Genomic DNA, 20,292 nt, shown 5'->3' on the forward strand with positions numbered 1-20,292 from the left:
TAGGTTTGTAAGGTGCAAAGTGCTTTTCTAAGAGTACTAGGGAAGATGTAACACCTGAACTGTTGTGGAAAATAGGTGCTCTGAGAAATAATCCAAAAAACCAAAGAAAATCAAAAGAAAAACACTTTTGAATTTTCCCATGTTTATCTGTCTTGGGCAGCTACTGGACTGTTCATCCGAGTAACTGAACACTCCACAGGGTTGAAATGTCTTCATTTCTGTAGCAACTTATTATTAATGTCACTCTTTTTCCCTTCTTGGTAGAAAGATTAAAATCTCCCAATTTTAGATTAGGGAACTAAGTCAAGGAGGAGAAAGTATAGAAGCATTTGGGTGCCTCAACATCACAGCTTCACAGCTGAATCCAGAAGGTAGATATGGCATACAGCATTTACAGAAAGAGTCAGGCATGTATGTATGTCAGTCACAGGACAAATAACAGAAAATCCTACAGAGGCGGTGGAATATTTTAAAGCTACCATTTTTACACACCATAATTTTATGTTAGTTAGATTTTTAGGCTAATGCACCACTCCAAAAATTCTGAACTTGCTCTGTAGATAGATGCCTGAAACTTTTGTACTATTTCAAACATTTCATTTAAAATGCAATTGCTGAAGTACTGGTTGGCTTTTATCTTATAGAGCAGCAGTGAGAGAACTTAACTGAGATATTGGAAGAGATTTTTTCATAACCTTTCTGTGTCTGATAGATTCAAACACTTATGTCCCATATTGTAGAGAAGAAAGGTTATCCTGGTGTTTGGTTATCTGGGAGTGGGAATGGAGAAAAATTTGAGCCTGACTCCCATTTGATGGTTATATGAAATCATTAAATATTCATTAAACAAGAATGAGAGGAAAAACAGAGAGGAAACAAAAGTATTCATGATGCAGCACCGTTTTTACCATCCACAAATGAAGATGGAAATCTCAGTTGTAGTCCCTGATCTAATTATTGCTTAAATATTTAATATTGTGTTCACTGGAAGAAAGATGCACAGAAATTGAACCCCAAGTCTACACCCCCACATAAATGTTTAAACTGCCAAGCTCTTCAGTCATATTCATGTCTGTGCCATATCTGGAAGGTACAATATGTAATAAAGCCCTAGCAAGATGAAAATGCTTTGAAAGTAAAGAAAGCAGGTTCCTCATTTCTTCCCCCCCCCCCCCCCCCCCCTTCCTTTTCTCACCTGCACGGCATAGCAATTGATTTTTATAGTTTGACTTGGAGGTGGTTCTGAGTTTCTAGCACCCTGGATAAGTAAGCCAACCACACATGCATGTGGTTTAAGGAAGGAAGTGCTCATGAGAGTGTGGGGTATTAAAATGTCTATACAGAACTTAGTTATCTAAAATTACATTTCCAAGTTCAAGGCTATTACCATAACCAGCAGAACATTTTTATTCTCTGTAGATTTGGGTCAGGTCCTTAGGAAAAAAACGTGTATTTATAAACAATAGTTATCGTATCTGCAGTGTGCTGGAAGGGATGCCTTCTCTTCAACCTAAATGCAAACTTTTGCAAATGAATGTCAAAGGGAGTTAATAACAGGTAGTTGGAAGAAAAGGAAATGGTAATTATTTAAAATACAAAATAAAAAGTAAGTACAGGAATGAATCACATCAGCAAGAGGCAAGTATTTCTGATCATGCAAAGAGCTGTCTGTCTTGTGCATTTATTTGTAATGAATGTGTCAGTTTGACTACATGTCAACACATTAGCAGGTTAGAGAGCTGTCCTATGTTGGAAGTAGTGTATGTGTTGATATACATTGTCAAGTTATTTCTCAAAAATTCAAGAAGCCTCAAAAATAATTGCAAGGGAAACAAGAGCACTCTTAAGAAAACCTTCAGATTTAATACAAGATCTCATCTCATGCCATTGGGTGGAATATTAACACAAAATAGCTATTATGGCTAGAACTAAGCATGCTAAGGTGCGATTATTACAACTTTGACACTCTTTAGTTGTAATAGTTTTCTAATGGAGATTGTTTTAAAATAAAATAACTAAGTTTGCCCAAGAGAAGTGAGACACTAAACTTTTCTAAACTTTTTTCTTTTTCCCCAGAAGTTAAACAAGTGAAGGGAAGCTAAACGTGTAAACTACTGCAATTCAATGAACTTTCTGACACTGAATGAACTGTATATCCTTTTGAAATCCATATAGAAATAAAAATCAGTTAATAGTTTTCCTCCCCCCTTTCTCACTTTCCTGTTATCCTTTTGCCTTCCTTATTTTTGTTAAGGTATCGTTCACTTTCCTAGTGGAGAACCTACCTGATGTACACAGTTCAGAGCCACAAAAGAGCAGTCAGTAATCAGGGATAATCCTTGTTGAAAAAAATGTGTATGTGCCAGTCATTAGCTCTCTCTCTCATATGTGCTTCAGGTCAGAGGTGTAAAAGGAGTCTTTTTGGCCAACCAGAAAATTGATGGGAAAGTTACAACTCTGATAACCTACAACAAAGGCCGTGACTGGGATTTTCTAAACCCTCCAGACATCGATATGAATGGCAAGCCAACAAACTGCAAACCTGTAAGTGGCTCTTTTTACCCTGTCCTTTCTTTAAAGTGTACAAGGATTATTTGTATATGTGCAGTAGTTCCAACAGTCTGATTGCTTTGTGCTGTTTACCATCCAAAATACCAGGCAAATTGACTTGCATTGCATAAGCAGTGGTTTCACAAGTGATTAATCCAAGCATCTTGTAGAGTGAGTAGTCAGGACTCTGTGTTGCACTGCATTCTGTATTTTAGATCACTTTGACATAAAGAGGACATTTTTCTTGTGCATCAACCACACAACCCAGTTCAGAATAATCATGACAACAGTCATTTGTGCCTGGAGATAAGGGGCAGATCATTGGGATATAAGAAGCTTACCAACACCTTTTCTCTTTTCATCTTTCTTTCATATTTTTGTTTCATCTTAAACTAAGGTAACCCCTTGGCTCCTTGTAAAAGGGAACTTGTGACAGTTGCTTGGAAATAACACCACAGTTAACTATATCAAAAAGTCTTTTTGTAAGATGATTTTATTTCAGTTGTGCAGCTACCTGTAACATTTTGTTATTTGTGAGGATATAGTGAAGACCTTGTCTTTTTCTCACCGATTCTCTGCTCCTGGAGACTTCAAGCTCTGCATTGCTGGCCGAAATAAATGCTTTTAGTCCTGCCACTGCCAGAGCTCTGCTTTGATCCCTCTGCACATAGCAGAAGTGGATGGCTGGAGCTGCTGGCTGCCTTTTGAAGAGTTCAAGGCTGTACTACATGGTTCAAGCCTGCAGGGCCTGATCCAGCATGCTCTGAGACAAATGGAAAAATCACAGTGGCAGCAGCTTGCAGGCAGTGCTGGCAGCCAGCTCCTTGTCAGATTGCTGTGAGCAATATGACCTTTGAGTGCCACTGCATGAAGAGCAAGAAGCAGTAAGGTGCTTAGCAGGGAGAGATGATGGGGTGTGTCCAGAAGTCCTCATGCTATTTTTTTTACCACTTTTTTCTAAGAAAAAAAGAAAATGTCAGTACAAACAGTTGGTTTTAATCATCATTTACCAATTGCCTGGGACCAACAAACACGCAATACTTATTGCTGTTGGTTAACATTTTTAAGCAATTATTCTGTCAGAAGGGGGTTTTATACAATAATTTCATCCTGACTTATTTGAGTTTGGAAATCTTTTTGTTGAGACAGTGGCACACTACGCAGACAGCACCAGAGATTCTCATGAGAAAGCTAAGGCTGATATTTCAGGCTGGGATCTGGCCCCATGGGAAACAGCTATTCTCTTTCTCTATGAAGACACGTTTGCTGAAACTGCTCTCTAAATGGGCTTTCATTACTGTAGGAGCATAATTGTTACACATCATTTTTAACACCTGTTTTCTTCTTCCCCACAAGCCTGACTGCTACCTTCACCTCCATCTCCGCTGGGCAGATAATCCCTATGTGTCAGGAACAGTGCACACGAAGGACACTGCACCAGGGCTCATAATGGGGGCAGGTAAATGCAAGACATTATTTTTAAAGATCTGAGATGTAGCAGTGGTTCCTTGTAGATCTAGTCTTTTGGTTTGTAACAGTACCGTGCTACAAACATTGCTGAAATAAGTATTTCCCTGCAGAATAATCCTGTATGGAATCTTCATGGGATCTTCCAGTATCTGAAGGGGGCCTCCAAGGATGCCGGAGAGGGACTCTTCGTTAGGGACTGCAGTGATAGGGCAAGGGGCAATGGGTTCAAACTTAAATGGGAGATTTAGTCTGGATATAAGGAAGATGTTCTGTGCTATGAGGATGGTGAGGCACTGGAACAGATTGCCCAAGGAAGCTGTGAATGCTCCATCCCTGGAAGTATTCATGGCCAGGATGGGGCTTTGACCAACCTAGTCTAGTCAGAGGTGTTACAGAGGGATTGGAGCTACCTGATCTCAAGGTCCCTTCCAACCCAAAGCATTCTATGACTCTATCTCTTAATCAAACAATATAATAAAAGCTGATTGAAGTCTGAGACCTATGTCTTCTATGACAAATCTGTAACAGTCATCTGGATACATTATGCTTCTCTGCTGTGTAGTATCTCCTTCCCCATTAGTGTGGTGGTAAGTAGTAATGGTGGCTGAAGGACTTGGCGTGCATTGCAGGCTTTTTTTTCCTCTGGAAGCAGGGCCTCCAGCAGCATGAATAGCCCAGCAAATCCAATAAACTGATTTAATGGTGGTCAGGCTTTTTTTTCTTTAAGCCTAGATACAGATAATTTGTCTTCTAATTTTTGTTAATTCCTTTCTGGCTAAAGAGAGATGACATGAAAGAGGCAAATGTGTCTCTGTGTTATGAACAATGATGGTTGTGGCTTCTCCATTATAACATGCCTATGGATGAAGCCATGGTACTGTGAAGTGGCATTTAATAGAAGAAATTCCACTGCAGTGTTGACTACTCATCAAGAAAAATATTCACATAACTCTTCTTTACTCTGTACCCTTGTGATTCATCTATTCATGTAATTTTATTTTCTGTTTCTTTGTTTCAAAATTATTGAAATCTTAACTGTTCTAAGAGCCTTTTTAAAATTGCAGTATTTTATTCGTATATGATGGATTATGTTTAGGTGAAGTACACACCATGTACTGCTTCTGTTTTCATAAAAATGTATCTGTTTTTAATCAATAATGGTTTCTGCCTTAGCTTACACTAATCTCTTTTAAATGGCTTACTAAATTGAAAATTTCCTGAGAATATAAAGGTGAGTATATTTGATGTTTAAAGAGAATGACAGCTGCCGTTACTTCAATGTAACTGAAGTTTTCAAGCTTCCCCCAAGTTTACATGCAGCTTAAAGTATTTTACTGGAGGCAGATCTCCCTACTGAAAAGCTGCTACATTTTTATTGACATGAGCAAGACTAAGAATTTATACAATGCCCTTGTAGATACATTTTTATTAGGTATTTAATTTATGAATTTCAGTATTAAAAATATAGCTCCAATCTTGGGGTTGTTCTTATTACATAAATTTACTCCTATTCTAATGTAGGTTCTTAATTTTGGCCTAATCATATTGTATCTGAATGTCTTCTAGTAGCAAATTTAGCATTGAGGTTTAATTAATTAGTCCATTACTTCTATTTCATTTTTCTCTCTCTTTGCATTATAATCTGATATCAGTGGTGAATTGGTATTCATTGAGATGTTGGGTTATTTTCCTTTGGTGTGGAGTTTTGTGGAGGTTTTTTAAGTGTACTGTTCTATGAGACTATATTAGGAATGGCAGGTTGGAGAAGAGTATTTTTCCCTTAATTCCTGCCTATAATAGGGTTAGATTTTATCACTGTGACGCATTCATACCATGCCAAGTACATAAAGTTGTTGACTGCTTTCCTCAACATGAACATGAGGGAGTCTTTCCGATGAAATCCAGATATCATTAAAAACTGAATTAGTATTTTAAATCTGACTTGATTGTGGAGTATCCTATAATGTAATGGATATGACAGAAAGGCACCCTCACTCCTAGGTGGCTAAAAAGCTGGTAGGTGGCATTAAAGTGGGAAAAGCTTGCCCGTGAGTAGTTCAGTACATCCTTTCTCTGATAGAAGGTCATATGGTTGCAAACATAGCCAAGGGATTTACTTTGGACTCTTGAAAATATTCAAGAGCAGCTGCATCTCCTTGCCAGCAGACGACATGAATCAACTCTGATTTTGACTTACATTTGTGTTATTTGGATGCTCAGGTGATCTGGATTCAGTGCACATGTTCAGTCTTATCTGGCAAACCTGATATCCTTGTAAACTTACACTTCTTATCAGGAACACTTTACATACAATGAGCTTGAATTTCTTCTGGCCTTCTCGTTGAAACTGATAATGCTATGCAAATCAACCAACACAGTAGGCTCTTCACACAAACAGAAATCAGATTATTTGGGCCACATCACACACTGCTGGAATTTTACTATTATATTTAGGGAGAGCACATCTTGAAATGACTGAAGATGACACAGATCGGTGAATGTCATTTGATCACACTATGTCTAGGAACCATCAGTGCCTTGTGCTATGAAAAACAGAAATATGCATTCTGAGGGTGAACTAGGTACATATTTGCCAACAGAGAGAGGGAAATAAACTCTGGCAAAATACTGTACAGCAACCGTATTAATAGGAACATGTACAGTTCTGATCATCAATTTTCAGGACCAGTGAGTAGGTGCTAAGAAGGACTACTTGGCAGTTAATGGAAATAACAAATATTTACAAGAGGAACCCCATTAACTGAGAAAAGTAAAGGACAATACAGACTGTGATTATTTTTTTTAACTTCAAAGGTTAACCATGGGATAGAAAAAAGTGATGTAAACAAGTGGAAAAGAACTAGAAACTAGAAATCAGTTTCTAAATATAAGAGCCATGAAGTTCACCCTCTTAATGAAAGCACTGTGACTATCAATCAAAAAGCAGAAACCCCACCAACCCAAGCAAACAACTCTTGGACATGGAGTTTAGCCACTTTATCGGAAGCTTACACAACACAGCTGCTCGTGGTAATGGAAAACCTGGCCTGTGACTTGAGGATAGTTTTGACACTGTGCTTGAAAATCAGATCACAGAGACTATTGAGTATTGTTTTAATTTAAAAAATAGTTAAATGGGTCACAGCATGAATGCCTAGAGAATATGAGAAAAATGTAATAATAGAATTTTTACATCGCATCTTTTAAAACTCATATTTACAAATAAAATTTCCACTCTATTAAAGTCGCATGAATAGTTCTGAGGAATGCATATTTTTAGCTTATGTATACATAAATTGTGCAGACAGAATATTAAATTTTATAGCTGCATATTAAAGTGCTCTTTTAAATAACTGTTTTGCTCCCTTTAAGAAATGTAATAGGATTTTGCATTTATATTTGATTTTTGTACATTTTAATCTTGGCAACAACTTCTATTTCTCACAGCATGAGCTATGAAATGCGCGTCAATTGATGTGCAAATTTTTACTATAAACTTGTGAAGGACTTTTCTATGAAAAATGCTTCAAGAAGTGTAGATTTTTCAGGTGCTAGTTTACAATAATTGTCTGCTTAGCTTCCAATCCAGATGGCAAATCAAGCAAGCAGTAAATTCTGCACATTAACACAAATTGAGGGAGTGCTGGGAAAGTTCAGTTTCGTTTTTGTTATATCAGGCTGAAATACATTGTGACAAATTTCTATCATTTTTCACGAAAGTAACATTCCAGGATGCCACTGTAAAAAGGGTGAGGGAACAGGGAGATGATTTCCTAGTGCATTCTGGAGTGAAGGTCCTGCAGTTCCCTTAGTTTTTTCTCATGTCAGCATGTTCCCCCTTTCTGATGGTGTGAATCACATCTTCAGCTTGCCAGGCATAAAAAATCTCTCCTGGGACATTTAAACACAAATTGGTTGTATGTTTGTTCTACACTGTGACTACAAGTTTACAAATCATGAAATTTTAGCTTATTGTGCATTGACTGAAGGGATGTTATGACTGCATTAATTAAGAGTAATCTAGCCAAGGCAAATCTCTCTCTTTAGAGTAGATTTCTGCTTGTATGCTAAATTTAAGTGGCTGGAAAAGATTTTCCACATTAGGATTATCGAAGTGTTGCTTGTGGAGATTATTTCTTATCACAGTAAGCATATCTAAAATCATGTATAAAAACATGGGTAAATGCAATGATAAGTAGTGCTTAAAACATGTAAATTAATAATAAATTGTAAATTAATCTCCCATATTTGTGTTACCCAGTAGGAAGCAACCAAAATGCCTGAGCAATCTTTTAATTACTCTTGAGGTCTGTATGTGTTTTTCACAGCTGCACCACCTTTCAAGAGAGCTTGGCTGGCCACCAGTCGTTACCAAATACATTGCTTTCTTTCCCATCCCTGTGCTACCAACTGCTAAGATGGCATGTGCAAAGTTACAGATAGCTTGGAAGAACTATGTTGAGGAATAATTAGTACCCCAGTATTCTAGTTTCTGGGACTGCTACACTTGCAGGTTTGGAACATGGGATTTTACCCAGTTACCATGAAATTAGCCTTTATTAAGGACAAGTAAAAAAAAAACAAAAGAGTATTTTATATATCCTAGAGCACAGTTAAAAAAGGTTTATAAGAATTTAAGCAACAGAAATGAAAAGTGACTGTGCTTAATCAAAAAGTCCAAAGTGCAGGCCAAAATGTTTCCTTTTGTTTCTTAAATTGAAGAAAGAAGGTGTCAGAATATAGCAGCTGCAGAGTCAGATTGGCTCAGGCCAGGAATCCATCTAGCAGGGTATCCTGGCTTTGTTAATGACAAAAGCCTTTAGGGGAAGTGTTTAAGAACAATTCATGATTCTTCAGGTCATGCTTTGGGAGAAGGCACACATGAGACTGTAGTCAGCACCAGGTTTACTTCTACCCTATGCAGCTCAATTGAGCTATTGTACCTTGGCTTTCTACCCTCAGACACATCCATCACAACCAGGGGCATGCCACACACATCCCCAGTTTCATCACATGAAACGACCGTTTTCATGGCCTATAACATAACCCCCAAGTTATATCAGGAAATTTGAACTGGGGATTTGAGGGGAGCCTCACACAAATACATCTTAACGGCCATGGCAGCACCCCCTGAGGAGAGCTGGGGCTGAGTGCTATGTAGTGCGAACATGGTGGGGTCATGCCACCGTGCCTTGGCTGCAGACAGTCTGTGGCCTTCCCTTATTTCATATACAGGTGGTGTTTGCAAATAGTGCCATACTTTTATACTGTACAAGGTATGCACCTCTAACAATGCCTTTAACAACAAAATAGTTAAAATTGGATGAGAAATGTAGAAAGCAAAGTTGAAGCACACACAGCAACTGAAAGGTCTTCTTTCCTGTTCCTGTCATTTAGCTACAAAATATTATAAAATAAAGTAAGAAGCTTCTGTTATTACAAACAAAACTTCTTGAAGCTAGATAGCAAAAGACTGTGTCATGTGTTGGAGGAGTTTCAGGCCATTTAGATCAAAAAGTGATGTGAAAATTATACCATTTATAGTTTTGACTAATACAGGCTTGTCGTGGTTTAACCCCAGCCATCAACTAAGCATCACAGCTGATTGCTCACTCCCCCCTTCAGTGGGGTGAAGGGAAGGGTAAAAGTGAGAAAACTTTGTGGGTTGAAATAAGAGCAGTTTAATAATTGAAATAAAGCAATAATAATAACAAATGTAATTAAAAGGAAAATAACAGAGACAAATAAAACCCAGGAATGACAAGTGATGCAAATGAAAACAATTGCTCGACACCAAACAACCACTGCCCATTCAGTCTCCCAGCAGTGCCCCTCCACACCTGTCAATTTCCTCACCAGCTTTATATCCTGAGCAAGACACCATATGGTATGGGATATCCCTTTGGTCAGTTGGGGTCAGCTGTCCTGGCTGTGTCCCCTCCCAGCCTCTTCTGCACCCCCAGCCTGCTCGCTGGGGAGGTGTGTGAGGAGCAGAAAAGGCCTTGGCTCTGTGTAAGCACTGCTCAGCAGTAATGAAAACATCCCTGAGTTACCCACACTCTTTCCACCACAAACCCAAAACTTAGTCCGTATTAGCTGCTATGAAGAAAATTATCTTTACCCCAGCCAAAATCAGCACAAGCCTGCAGTTGATTACCCATTCCAGATGCAGTAACATTTTCAGGATGCGTTTGAATTGCTTTCAGTATATTAGGTTCCCTCTACTTCTTACAACAGATGGATTCTGAGATCTAACACAGACCCACTAAAGTGATAGAAAAGTTTCCATGTTGTAGTGGCACACCTGAGGAGTTACAGCAGATCTTTACAGCTGTAATAAGAAGCACAGATTTTGGTGTGATTCACCAGGCAAAGAGCACACTGATGTTTGTGGGTGTGCAGTGTAGTCTGAACACTCCAGCACATGCTGGGAGTGGTACTTACACACTAAAAGTGTTGGCTTCCAGACTTGGGGTTGAGCATAATTTAGCTGTTTCTCACCTTCTGTATCAATTGATAATGGTGTCAGTTGTGCATGTGTTGGCTGCCACACTGCCCACAGGTATGGTTCATAATTCTCAGTTAGGGCACAGAAACTTTCAGGCTGCCTCAGCTCTACTTTGAGTGCTCCTGTGACTTTGCAGTTGTTTGTCTGCTGTGGTAATAATGTCAGGATTATTTGCATTTCATTTGATGTGAATTGGAGCTGTTGTAAAGGGGTTTATGGTGTGCTATTACATGTGCTTTGTTTAGCTAGTTGGCTTAATCCAGTAACATGACACACTGTGAGGTAGCTAGAGGCTAAAGTTACATGCTTTGTTTTAAATCTCAAAAAGAACAGAATGTCCCAAATCTTTGAAGTTATTTTTATTAGAACGTAAAAAAAAAGTATAAACAATATAACTCTTTAAATAGAGAAAACTCATAACTCTTGTGTGACACATGTTGAATAGGAAGGTTTGCAAATAAAACTGTGATGAGTCTGTTAAGTTCTTTGAATGCTTAATTTTATTCTGGTTCTACTTTTTCAGGGTAACTGCTTTTACAAATATCCTTGGCTTAACAAACTTAGTCACACAGCCCTATGTGTTCCTATGGAAATCTCAGTCTGCCTGTCACCTCTGAAATTTCGCTGTGTGGTTGCTTCCCACTGCAACTAGCTTCTGTCCTTTGCAGGAGCATCCCTGTCTCCTTTGGTGGTACAGATTTCCTTCTTGCTGCCTCACCTGCTTCTTCTTTTTCAATCCACGAATGCTGTTTTTCAGCAGGATGTTGTCTGTAGTACCCTCATAGCAAACTGCAACTTGAAAGGTTTTATTCTCTCGCACAGAAAGGGGTTTCTTACGTGCTTGAAGACATTTTCATAAAGTTTGCAAAACTATGTAATATAATAGGGTCTCCTCCATAATCTGGTAATGGAAATTATAGCCTATATTAAGGCACAGAACACTGTCAGCAAGCAGAAGATCCTTCATGCACCACTTCTGGGTTTTCATCCTTCACTTGGGGATGGACTACTGTCAAAAGCCAGAGAGCATTGAAGTACTTTTCCCCAAGGCAGTCAGTACACCAGCCTTTATGCCAAGTTCATCAGTTCTGTTTTTTTCGAAAGAATGGCATTTCTCTGGAGTTATAACTGAGTCCACCAACTCCTTTTGCTGATTTACCAAGAAAAGGCAATAAAGGTAAAACCAAAACCAGAAGTCATGTCTGTCTTGTTACAGAGCTGCAATTATAAACCTGTTGTTAATATCTTTTAGTCATTACCATATCAGCTGGATATAAAAGGCTTTCTAATGTAGCACAAGTTGATACTGTTTACTTTAGAGACCAATTCTCCATTAGCTACAGCAATTTACCACTGCACTTTTAAAAGTGCAAATCCATAGCAATTCTCAAAATAAAGGCCTTTTCGTGCAAGTAGATTTCAGTAAGCAGTGAAAAGAGGTAGAAAAAACAGCATTTATCTGGGAGCAGAACTAACAATGCCTTCATGAAAGGTATCTGTATAAAGAAGGGTGTAGACTGAGGGCAATACTTCATATTCTAACAAGCAGATAAGTATTTTTGTCCTTAGCTAGCCCAAAGAAAAAGTTCTGTGAGTAACTGCAGAATCCTATACCAGTAAAGGTTATAGAGAGGGAAGTAAGAATAGCAAAATAATAGCTAAATTATTTGATAAATGAGAGAGTCTGAAGTGTTCTGTAAAGATGAAGACCCAGTAAGGGGCAGTGTCATCTTCTGAAATGTTAGGTACAGCTGAAAGAAACAAACTGACTCCTGTTAGTTGCATCATTCAAAATAAATATCCTAATCCTGTCTAGGCTATATTTAGGGTTAAAAAATGTAGAGTTATACCATTAAACAGTAGAGCACATGCAATCTAGATGGTCCAAAGGGAGCATGTATTTTGGGCCGTGTCACTGTCATTCTTCTCATGAACCTTTCAGCACTAGTGAGTACACCCTGAACAAACAGATTTGTTTTGGTGGTTGAAACCAGCTATTATATAACACAGCAGTGAAATTTCATACTGCTATCCTAATCTCAAGTGGTTTTCTTTCCTCATCTCTTCTGCTTAAGAGGATCTTATAACTTTTATCTTATTTCTACTGTATAAACATGCAAACCATATATTTAAGTCAAAATCCCCTGAAGGGTATCATTTACAAGGAATATTGTGCTATGATTGCTTCTCCCCTAGAACATTGTACACTGCCTGGTGGTTTAATAGTTTGCTGTTTGAAATACCACGTGTTAAAAGATGGAGATCTCAGGTAGATCTCAGTTTGGGGTTGCACCTACTAAAATCAGCTTCCACAGGTTTGTTTAACACTTCTGTTTGCTTTGCAGCAATCTGCTGCTCCTCAGTGCTTTTTGTCAAAATATTCACTAGCTTCCTGTTAATATTTAGGTAAATCAAGTAATTCTGCTTTATATTCTTTTACATTTACATACTTATTCAACCCCTCCCCAGCCCCTCTTTTCAGCGTTATTTCTCCAGACTGTAGATTTTGCTGCCACTTCATAAAGTCTTGCTGATAAAATATTCTTTACTTTAAGAATTGAAGTTCAAGTTTAATAATTTTACAGAATGTGATTAACGTTCAGGCATGGCTTCTGAGTTTGTGGGCGTTTCAGACATGCACATTAGATACGTGTTCCTTCAACATAATTTTTCGGTGTGCAGCAGCCTTTGTGTTTCAGTATTAGAATTAAGCCTGTAAAATAAGTTGAAAGTGTACCTATATTTTTAAAAGGATGTATCTAGTGCTACCAGAAATGATGTAGGCCTGCTATCGTCTGAGTTTAGTTCTTGCTCTGACCTGGAATCTTCTCACTCTGGCTTGTGTCAGGACTAGATCCAATCTGTCTTGCTCATGTGGCTACAACCCTTCTTTCCTCCTGTTTCGTGACAGGTAACCTGGGCTCCCAGCTGGTTGAGTATAAAGAAGAAATGTACATAACATCTGACTGCGGGAACACGTGGCGTCAGGTAGGAAACAGAAACCATCAAGGACACCTGGAAATAATTTTAATGTACCAAACATGATGAATTTTATAATGCTTACTTAATGTGTACATACTCAGTCTTTTGAGGAAGGTGGCTATTATTATCCCCATTTTGCTTGGAAACTGGGAGAGATAAAGAAGATGATTTGCAAAGACTCAAATTGGTTGGCCTGCAGGTTCTGCTGAAATTCAAATATTTTGGTCTTTTTAAAGATCTAAGTATTTTACCTAAAAAGAATAATTAGAGTCTGCTTAGGTTTTTAATAATGTAAGTAATCTTCCTATGCTAATAATGAAGTGGACACGGACTAGGTCTTGCAGTACAAATATTCCAAGCTAAAAGACATTGTTTAGGTATAAAGTCTGAAAACTGGTGTCTAAGCTTAAACTTTGTTCTTCAATGATACTGAGAAAATGAAAGAAAAAACCAACCAACCAACCAACCAAAAAAAAAAAACCCACCCCAAAAGCTACAACTGGAGCTACAACTGCCAAAGTATGAGAAATAGAAGAGTCATGTAGTAGCTGTAATGCCGTTTGAATTCTGGATGTGCCTTGCTTCCGATGTCTGGTGTCGATTTAAGCTTTGCACCTTTATTATGTATTTTTGACTCAATTGCTCTGTCTCAGTGTGGTAGATCAACCCTGTCTGGATGCTGGGTGCCCAGCAAAGGTGCTCTATCACTTGTCAGTTGGACAGCGGGAAGGAAATACAATGAAAGGCTCATGGGTCAAGAAGGACAGGGAGAGATCATTCACCAGTTACTGTCATGGGCAAACCAGACTCAACTAGGGGAAATTAATTTGTTACCAATCAAATCAGAGTAGGATAATGAGGAAAAAAAATCAAATCTTAAAACACCTTCCTCCCACCCCTCCCTTCTTCCTGGGTTCAACTTCACTCCTGATTGTCTCTACCTCTTCCCCACAGTGGGGGTTGTGGTCAGTTCATCCCATGATGTCTCTGCTGCTCCTTCCTCCTCAGGGAAGGATTCCTCACACTCTTCTCCTTCTCCACCATGGGGCCCTTCACACAGCAGATAGTCCTTCATGAACCTTTCCAGCATGAGTCCTTCCCACAGGCTGCCGTTCTCCATGAACTGCTCCAACGGGTCCCTTCCATGGGGTGCAGTCCTTCAGGAACAGACAGCTCCAGTGAGGGTCCCCCGCGGGGTTACAGATTCTGCAGCAAACCTGCTCCAGTGCGGGTTTGTCTCTCCATGGGGCACAGGTCCTGCCAGGAGCCTGCTCCAGCGCAGGCTTCTCACAGGGTCACAGCCTCCTTCAGGCATCTCCCTGCTGTGATGTGGGGTCCTCCATGGGCTGCAGGTGGAGACCTGCTCCACCATGGACCTCCATGGGCTGCAGAAGCACGGGCTGCAGGGGCACAGCCTGCCTCACCGTAGGCTGTATCATGGGCTGCAGAGAATCTCTGCTTTGGTACCTTTAGCATCTGCTCCCCTCCTTCTGCACTGACTTTGATGTCTGCAAGGCTGTTTGTCACACATTCTCACTCCTCTCTGTGGCTGCAACTGCTCCTGTGCAGTGACTTTTCCCCTTCTTAAATACATTATCCCAGAGATGCCACCACTGTCCCTGATGGGCTTGGCTTTGGCCAGCGGTGAGTCCATCTTGGAGCCAGCTCCATTGGCTTTATTGAACATAGGGAAAGCTTCTAGCAGCTTCTCACAGAAGCCACCCCTGCAGCGCAAATCCATGCAAATCCAGTACACTCAGCAGTGCTTAATCATGGGGATATTTTCTTTCTTTGTGTATGTAGCAATAATGCACAATATGATCTGGAGTCTACTTATAATGCATATCCAGGAGAAAAAAAACAAAACACCCTCAAAGTGTGTCGAAAAGTCATTTCATTTGAGTTAAAGTAGTGGTTTACTATTCAGCTGAAATAAAATTAAGGTGTGTTACTTTCTGAGAACAAGTAAGTGTGAAAATGTTCCTGCTAGTGTTACTGAGCCTGGAGAGTTTGAGGTTAAGAGAGGAAAAAGCAGACAGTTTCTTACATTGCTAATGTAGAGGCACAGAAAGACTTTCTGAAAGAAATACATTATTTTTGTCATTATAATATCCTTTGTGGCTTGAAAGATAAAATTTTATGCCAAATTCCTTCTTGAAATCTAGCACATGATACATAGGTGTTTAAATGAAAAAGCCTTCCAGGATTTACAGTGGGTACTGTGTTGTCTAATACTTCACAAAGACCTCTCTAGTAATTTGTCACCGTTTGCCAAAGTTCTGTAGGTTTTCTGGGGTGAAAAATAATGATAATAGAGTGAAAGGGATCAGATTCATAGTCCTGCTGCTTTTTATTTGTGAGAAGCTCAGGCAAATGATAGGTGATGAAACTTGACCTTAAGATGACTAGTCATGCTGTAAAACCGTAAGCTGATCCCTCATTATGACAGTAAAATGTAAAACACCATTGCTAGCTTTATTTTAATTAAAACTGCTGTGAAGCCTTTTAAAGAGCTTATTCAATCTTAATATTTGTGATCAGAATGAAAATCTAGATTATTATATGTATTTTATAGCCTCGCTGTTCATGATCAAGCAGTTCTTCCAGAGGACAGCAGTACATTTCCTTTCTCTGTTGGAGTTCATGCAACAAAAGACAAGGTTGATATAGGAATTATTTAGACAGTAAATTACAGGTCTTGTGAGCTGGCAAAAGCAGAGAAAAGCTCATGTTTTGGCACAAGTCTTTGGATTGGTTTAAGTTATTGACTTGGAAAGTGCAGTTGTCATTAGTGAGTGCCTGTCACCTTTCTCACATGCCACACATGATGTTGCAGAGCTGTCTACAGGCTAGAAGAGGAGCAGTCTGTTCTTGCATAGAGTGACAGAGCAATGCAGAAAAGTAAATATAAAAGACTTTCAAGAAAAGGCAGTTCAACGAATTAGTTAAAAGCTTACCTGAAATAATAGCAGCATTGGTTCATAGGAATATAAGACTGGCAGGAAGGCTAAAGATCATATGATTCAACCACATGCTCTGAGAAAACATAAAACATACTAGGAACATCTCTAACAGAGGTTTGCCAGACCTATTTGTTAATCCTTCACCGTAGCAGATTCTGCAGTCTGGCTACATGGTGTTTCACCATTCTGCATAGGTTTTTTCTGAATACTTAACATAAGATGCCTGTGCTCTTTGCTTTGTTCTTGCAGCTTCACCAATTCTGAAAGATAAATTGATTTCTTCTTGTCTTTAGAGCAGAGTGGTTTCTGACACCTTTGAATAACTTTTCAGATGTTGAAAGGTGATTATCATGTCTACCCAGAGTATAGGGGTTTTCCCCTTGGAAAAGGAACAAGCTCAAATCCCCTGATTTTTCCTGATGGTTAACATTTCTAAAAGTGCTTTTCCTTTTTGTTGCTCATTGACTGGACTGCCTAATTTGATGTCCCTCTCCTGGAGCATGGTAAAACTGGATGCGGAATTACAAATTTTATTGGTACTAACCAGAATGAAATGACTGCCCTTGATGTCTTGGTGTTATTGGCATCGCATTTCAGATTTCCCCTTCCTGCACTAGCATCACGTTGTTGACTAAGACTGTTTGTGATTCATTACTGGGACCAGTCCCTGAGTTCCTGAATTTGTAATATATTCTCAATTTAACAATGATCTACTGATCATTTTCCTTCCATAATTTCATATGGTAAGGTCATATGAGAGTTTAGGAAGACTTAACTAGGGTAGGATATACAGATAGTGTTTATGGTCTAGAAATAAAAGAATGCCCAAATGAGAGTTTTGTGAAATTAAGTAAATAATGGTGATAAATGGAAAAGTGTGGGAAAATAATAGAAGATTGGCAAGGAGGATCGTAAATGTGCTCAAGTGACTTGCAGCTGGGGTGTCAAAAAACATATATATCATACTAATTGTAGTTTGGCCTTGTGTGTTGGGCAAGTAGAACATCTGTGTTTACATAACATAGGCCTGTGATACACTGAGAGGCACCCTATCAAACATGCTTGAGATTCCTGTGTTGCTGTAGGAAAGATCAAAGCACAGTGGTAAATTATACCTGCATGAATTCCTGGAAGTCAGGTGAAAACAGTTGGTACAGTGATTCTCTAGCGTGAACTGAGCAACGCAGCGCCTGCATCCCTGTTTATGTGCTTCTGTTCAGGTGCTGCTTCAGGGGTTGCCCCAGTTGGCGAGGTAACAAAGACAGGTTTACTTTTTGCTCCTCATCCATGGTTTTGTGGTTACTGCCTGTGCTGGCTCACATAAAAAGTAAAAACAAGGATCATGATTATAAGTAGTCATAATCCAACTTGGGCTAGCTCCAGTCCTTCTGCCCTTCTGTTACATGATGCCTGAGGCACTTGTTAGTGTCTTTTGGAACCATTGCTCCACTGCATGCCATTTTAAGAAAAACTGAATGTTTTTGCCTGTGTTTTGTACAACATTGCACTGTAAATAGCAGCAGTTTAGGAGCTGATTGACAAGTAGCTTAAATATCCATGCAGCAGCAGTGATCTGGCTGCTGTATGGATGGGAGAAGAGAATCTCACTTTTACATTATCATGAACTATGTGGACTTAGAATCATTTAGGCTGGAAAAGACATTTTAAGGTAATGAAGTCCAACCTTTAACCTAGCAATGCCAAGTGAACCGCAAAGAAGTAGCCTATGAAATAGCCTCACTCATGGGACAGATGTCTCTTTTGAAGATTTCTCTATTACACCAGGAAAACAATATCATAAAATGCATTAATGAACATAATATTGAGTCAAATAGGTAAATAAATGTTGTATCTGGGAAAAATGGGCTACCTTTGGAGACAATTTCAGACCCTACGGGTTTTAAACCTTTTCTTTATCCCTATGGGGCCTGTTTTTTCAGTCTTGATTTTTAAAATATTTATGCTGTTTTGCCAAATGCTGAGGATGACCTTGTGTTATCGTTAACGAAACACACTTCCCTTGAGTGTGTTTCATTTATTCTTAGAAAAAATATTTCTGTTCACAGTTACGGTTGCCATTGCTGTTTCAACAGCATGTGTTGCAACACTGTGCTTGAAATAGGGTAAAAAAGGAAAGAGAAAGGTCTGGCTTTCAAAAGAAATGGATTGAATAAAAGGAGAACATCATCAAGAAAAACCCTTTCATATGTGATCTGCCCTCAGAGTAGCTAATATAGCAACAGAATGATCAATTAAGCTAATATGGTTACACAGAAGCTCTGTTTATATCTAGGAACTGAATCTAGATCTCTGGTGCTTTAGTCCAGTGTTTTGTTTGTTGTAATATTATTTCTCTATGTCAAATCTTTTTGTATCAGAGCAGTTTGGAATATATTTGTTTAGGCAGGCATACTTATTTTTCTGCAGATATCTTAAGAAATGGTTGGCAACATCTTTACACACAACTGGAAAGGCTACAGTACCAGTCTCTTACTATGGGCAGGTCCAACTGCTTAATTCTGTGTAGAAAAACTGCTTCCAGATTGGAATTTAGAATTGGATGTCACTTGGTGAGAGGAGCAAGTGACTTTGGGAATTTTTGGTTACTTTTAAAGCTTCTGTATCTCAGAGTAAAATTGTGTGGTGTGTATTTCTCTAGCATCATTTAAATGTGTTTTCATTGATTTAGTGGAATTCTCCTAATTGCTCCCAACAGATATTCTTGCCTGAAATAGCTGCTGAAGCTATTAGTACAGACACAGGAAAAAAATGTTTAGAGCAGAGGGTGGAGAGGGAGGAGAGGGAGAGAAAAGAAGTTGACATCGTGATTACAAAGCACATACCATGCTTGAAAAATCACAGAAATAACCCCATAGAAATATGTTGTAAAAATGTAGTTCTGTAGTGGCTGGCTATTAGTAAGGATCATAATAAATTTATTACCTTACTTTAGTTAGGGGAGAGACATTTATCAGAATTTGTGGCTGAGTGTGAGAACACATATCTCATATTCCTGGGTTTGAACTTCAGCTCTGACACTGGGATCACGTCTGCCTAAATCCCTTGCAAGCTGTTTGGTGTGGTTCTGTTTCTGGAAAGCAGAGATTTATGTTTACTTTTGTGCATGAAATAGTTAATTATTTTCAATGTACTGAAGATGAAAAGTTGCTTTCCTAAGGAATTTCATAGATTTTGGGTATAAAATGTTTGAAATGTTTGCAAGAAGAGCATGATATAAAGATGGCATTAATACGCCTGTAATGTGTCAGCTGTGCTTTATAGTGTGCTAAAGCTGGGGCTCTAAAATGGTGCATGAGGAAGTGCCATGGTGCTTTTCTGGGAAAACCTAATTTGACTGAAGCGATGCAAATACCAGCTTCCTTTATCTTCAGTATGATGGCGAGGCATTTGGAGACTTCATGTCCCATCATATTCTGTTTCATTTTGATTTGAGCAAAAGTTCAAACAGAGTTTAGAGGAGGATCAAAACTCTACTTGCTTATCTGACTCCAGCTGATCTCATCCTTTTGAAGTGCATCTAAAATTAATGTCTGTCCTTTACTGAATTCTCTTCTGAAATATGCAGCTGTGTGGAACAAGTAGATAGGACTGTAAATGCTTCATATCAGGGTTTTGCCTGTAAAATGGCAACACTGAAAAACTGAGCAGACACTCGAAGCCCTAGGATACCCATAAAATACACTCTTATTAGATGAGAGGAAGATTGAATTCTCAGCTCAAATTAAATGCTTACTATTTTGAAGTATTTGTGAATGTGATGTAAGATACTTCCCCCTCGCTCCAGTTCAGTCTTTTAAA

The 20,292-nt window shown here is 38.9% G+C and overlaps 1 protein-coding gene across 6 annotated transcripts in view; it reads left to right on the forward strand.

Moving 5' to 3' along the window:
* SORCS2 (sortilin related VPS10 domain containing receptor 2) overlaps nt 1-20,292 on the forward strand; it is a 559,071-nt gene that overhangs the window by 476,703 nt on the left and 62,076 nt on the right. For all 6 annotated transcript variants that reach the window (XM_065659847.1, XM_065659840.1, XM_065659855.1 and 3 more), the window contains exons 10-12: nt 2,398-2,544; nt 3,907-4,009; nt 13,440-13,516. In XM_065659847.1, coding sequence (XP_065515919.1) covers nt 2,398-2,544; nt 3,907-4,009; nt 13,440-13,516 — 327 coding nt within the window. The remainder of the gene's footprint in view (nt 1-2,397; nt 2,545-3,906; nt 4,010-13,439; nt 13,517-20,292) is intronic.

The sequence above is a fragment of the Lathamus discolor genome, chromosome 1 (genome assembly GCF_037157495.1).
Source record: "Lathamus discolor isolate bLatDis1 chromosome 1, bLatDis1.hap1, whole genome shotgun sequence".
NCBI classification, from domain to species: Eukaryota; Metazoa; Chordata; class Aves; order Psittaciformes; family Psittacidae; genus Lathamus; species Lathamus discolor.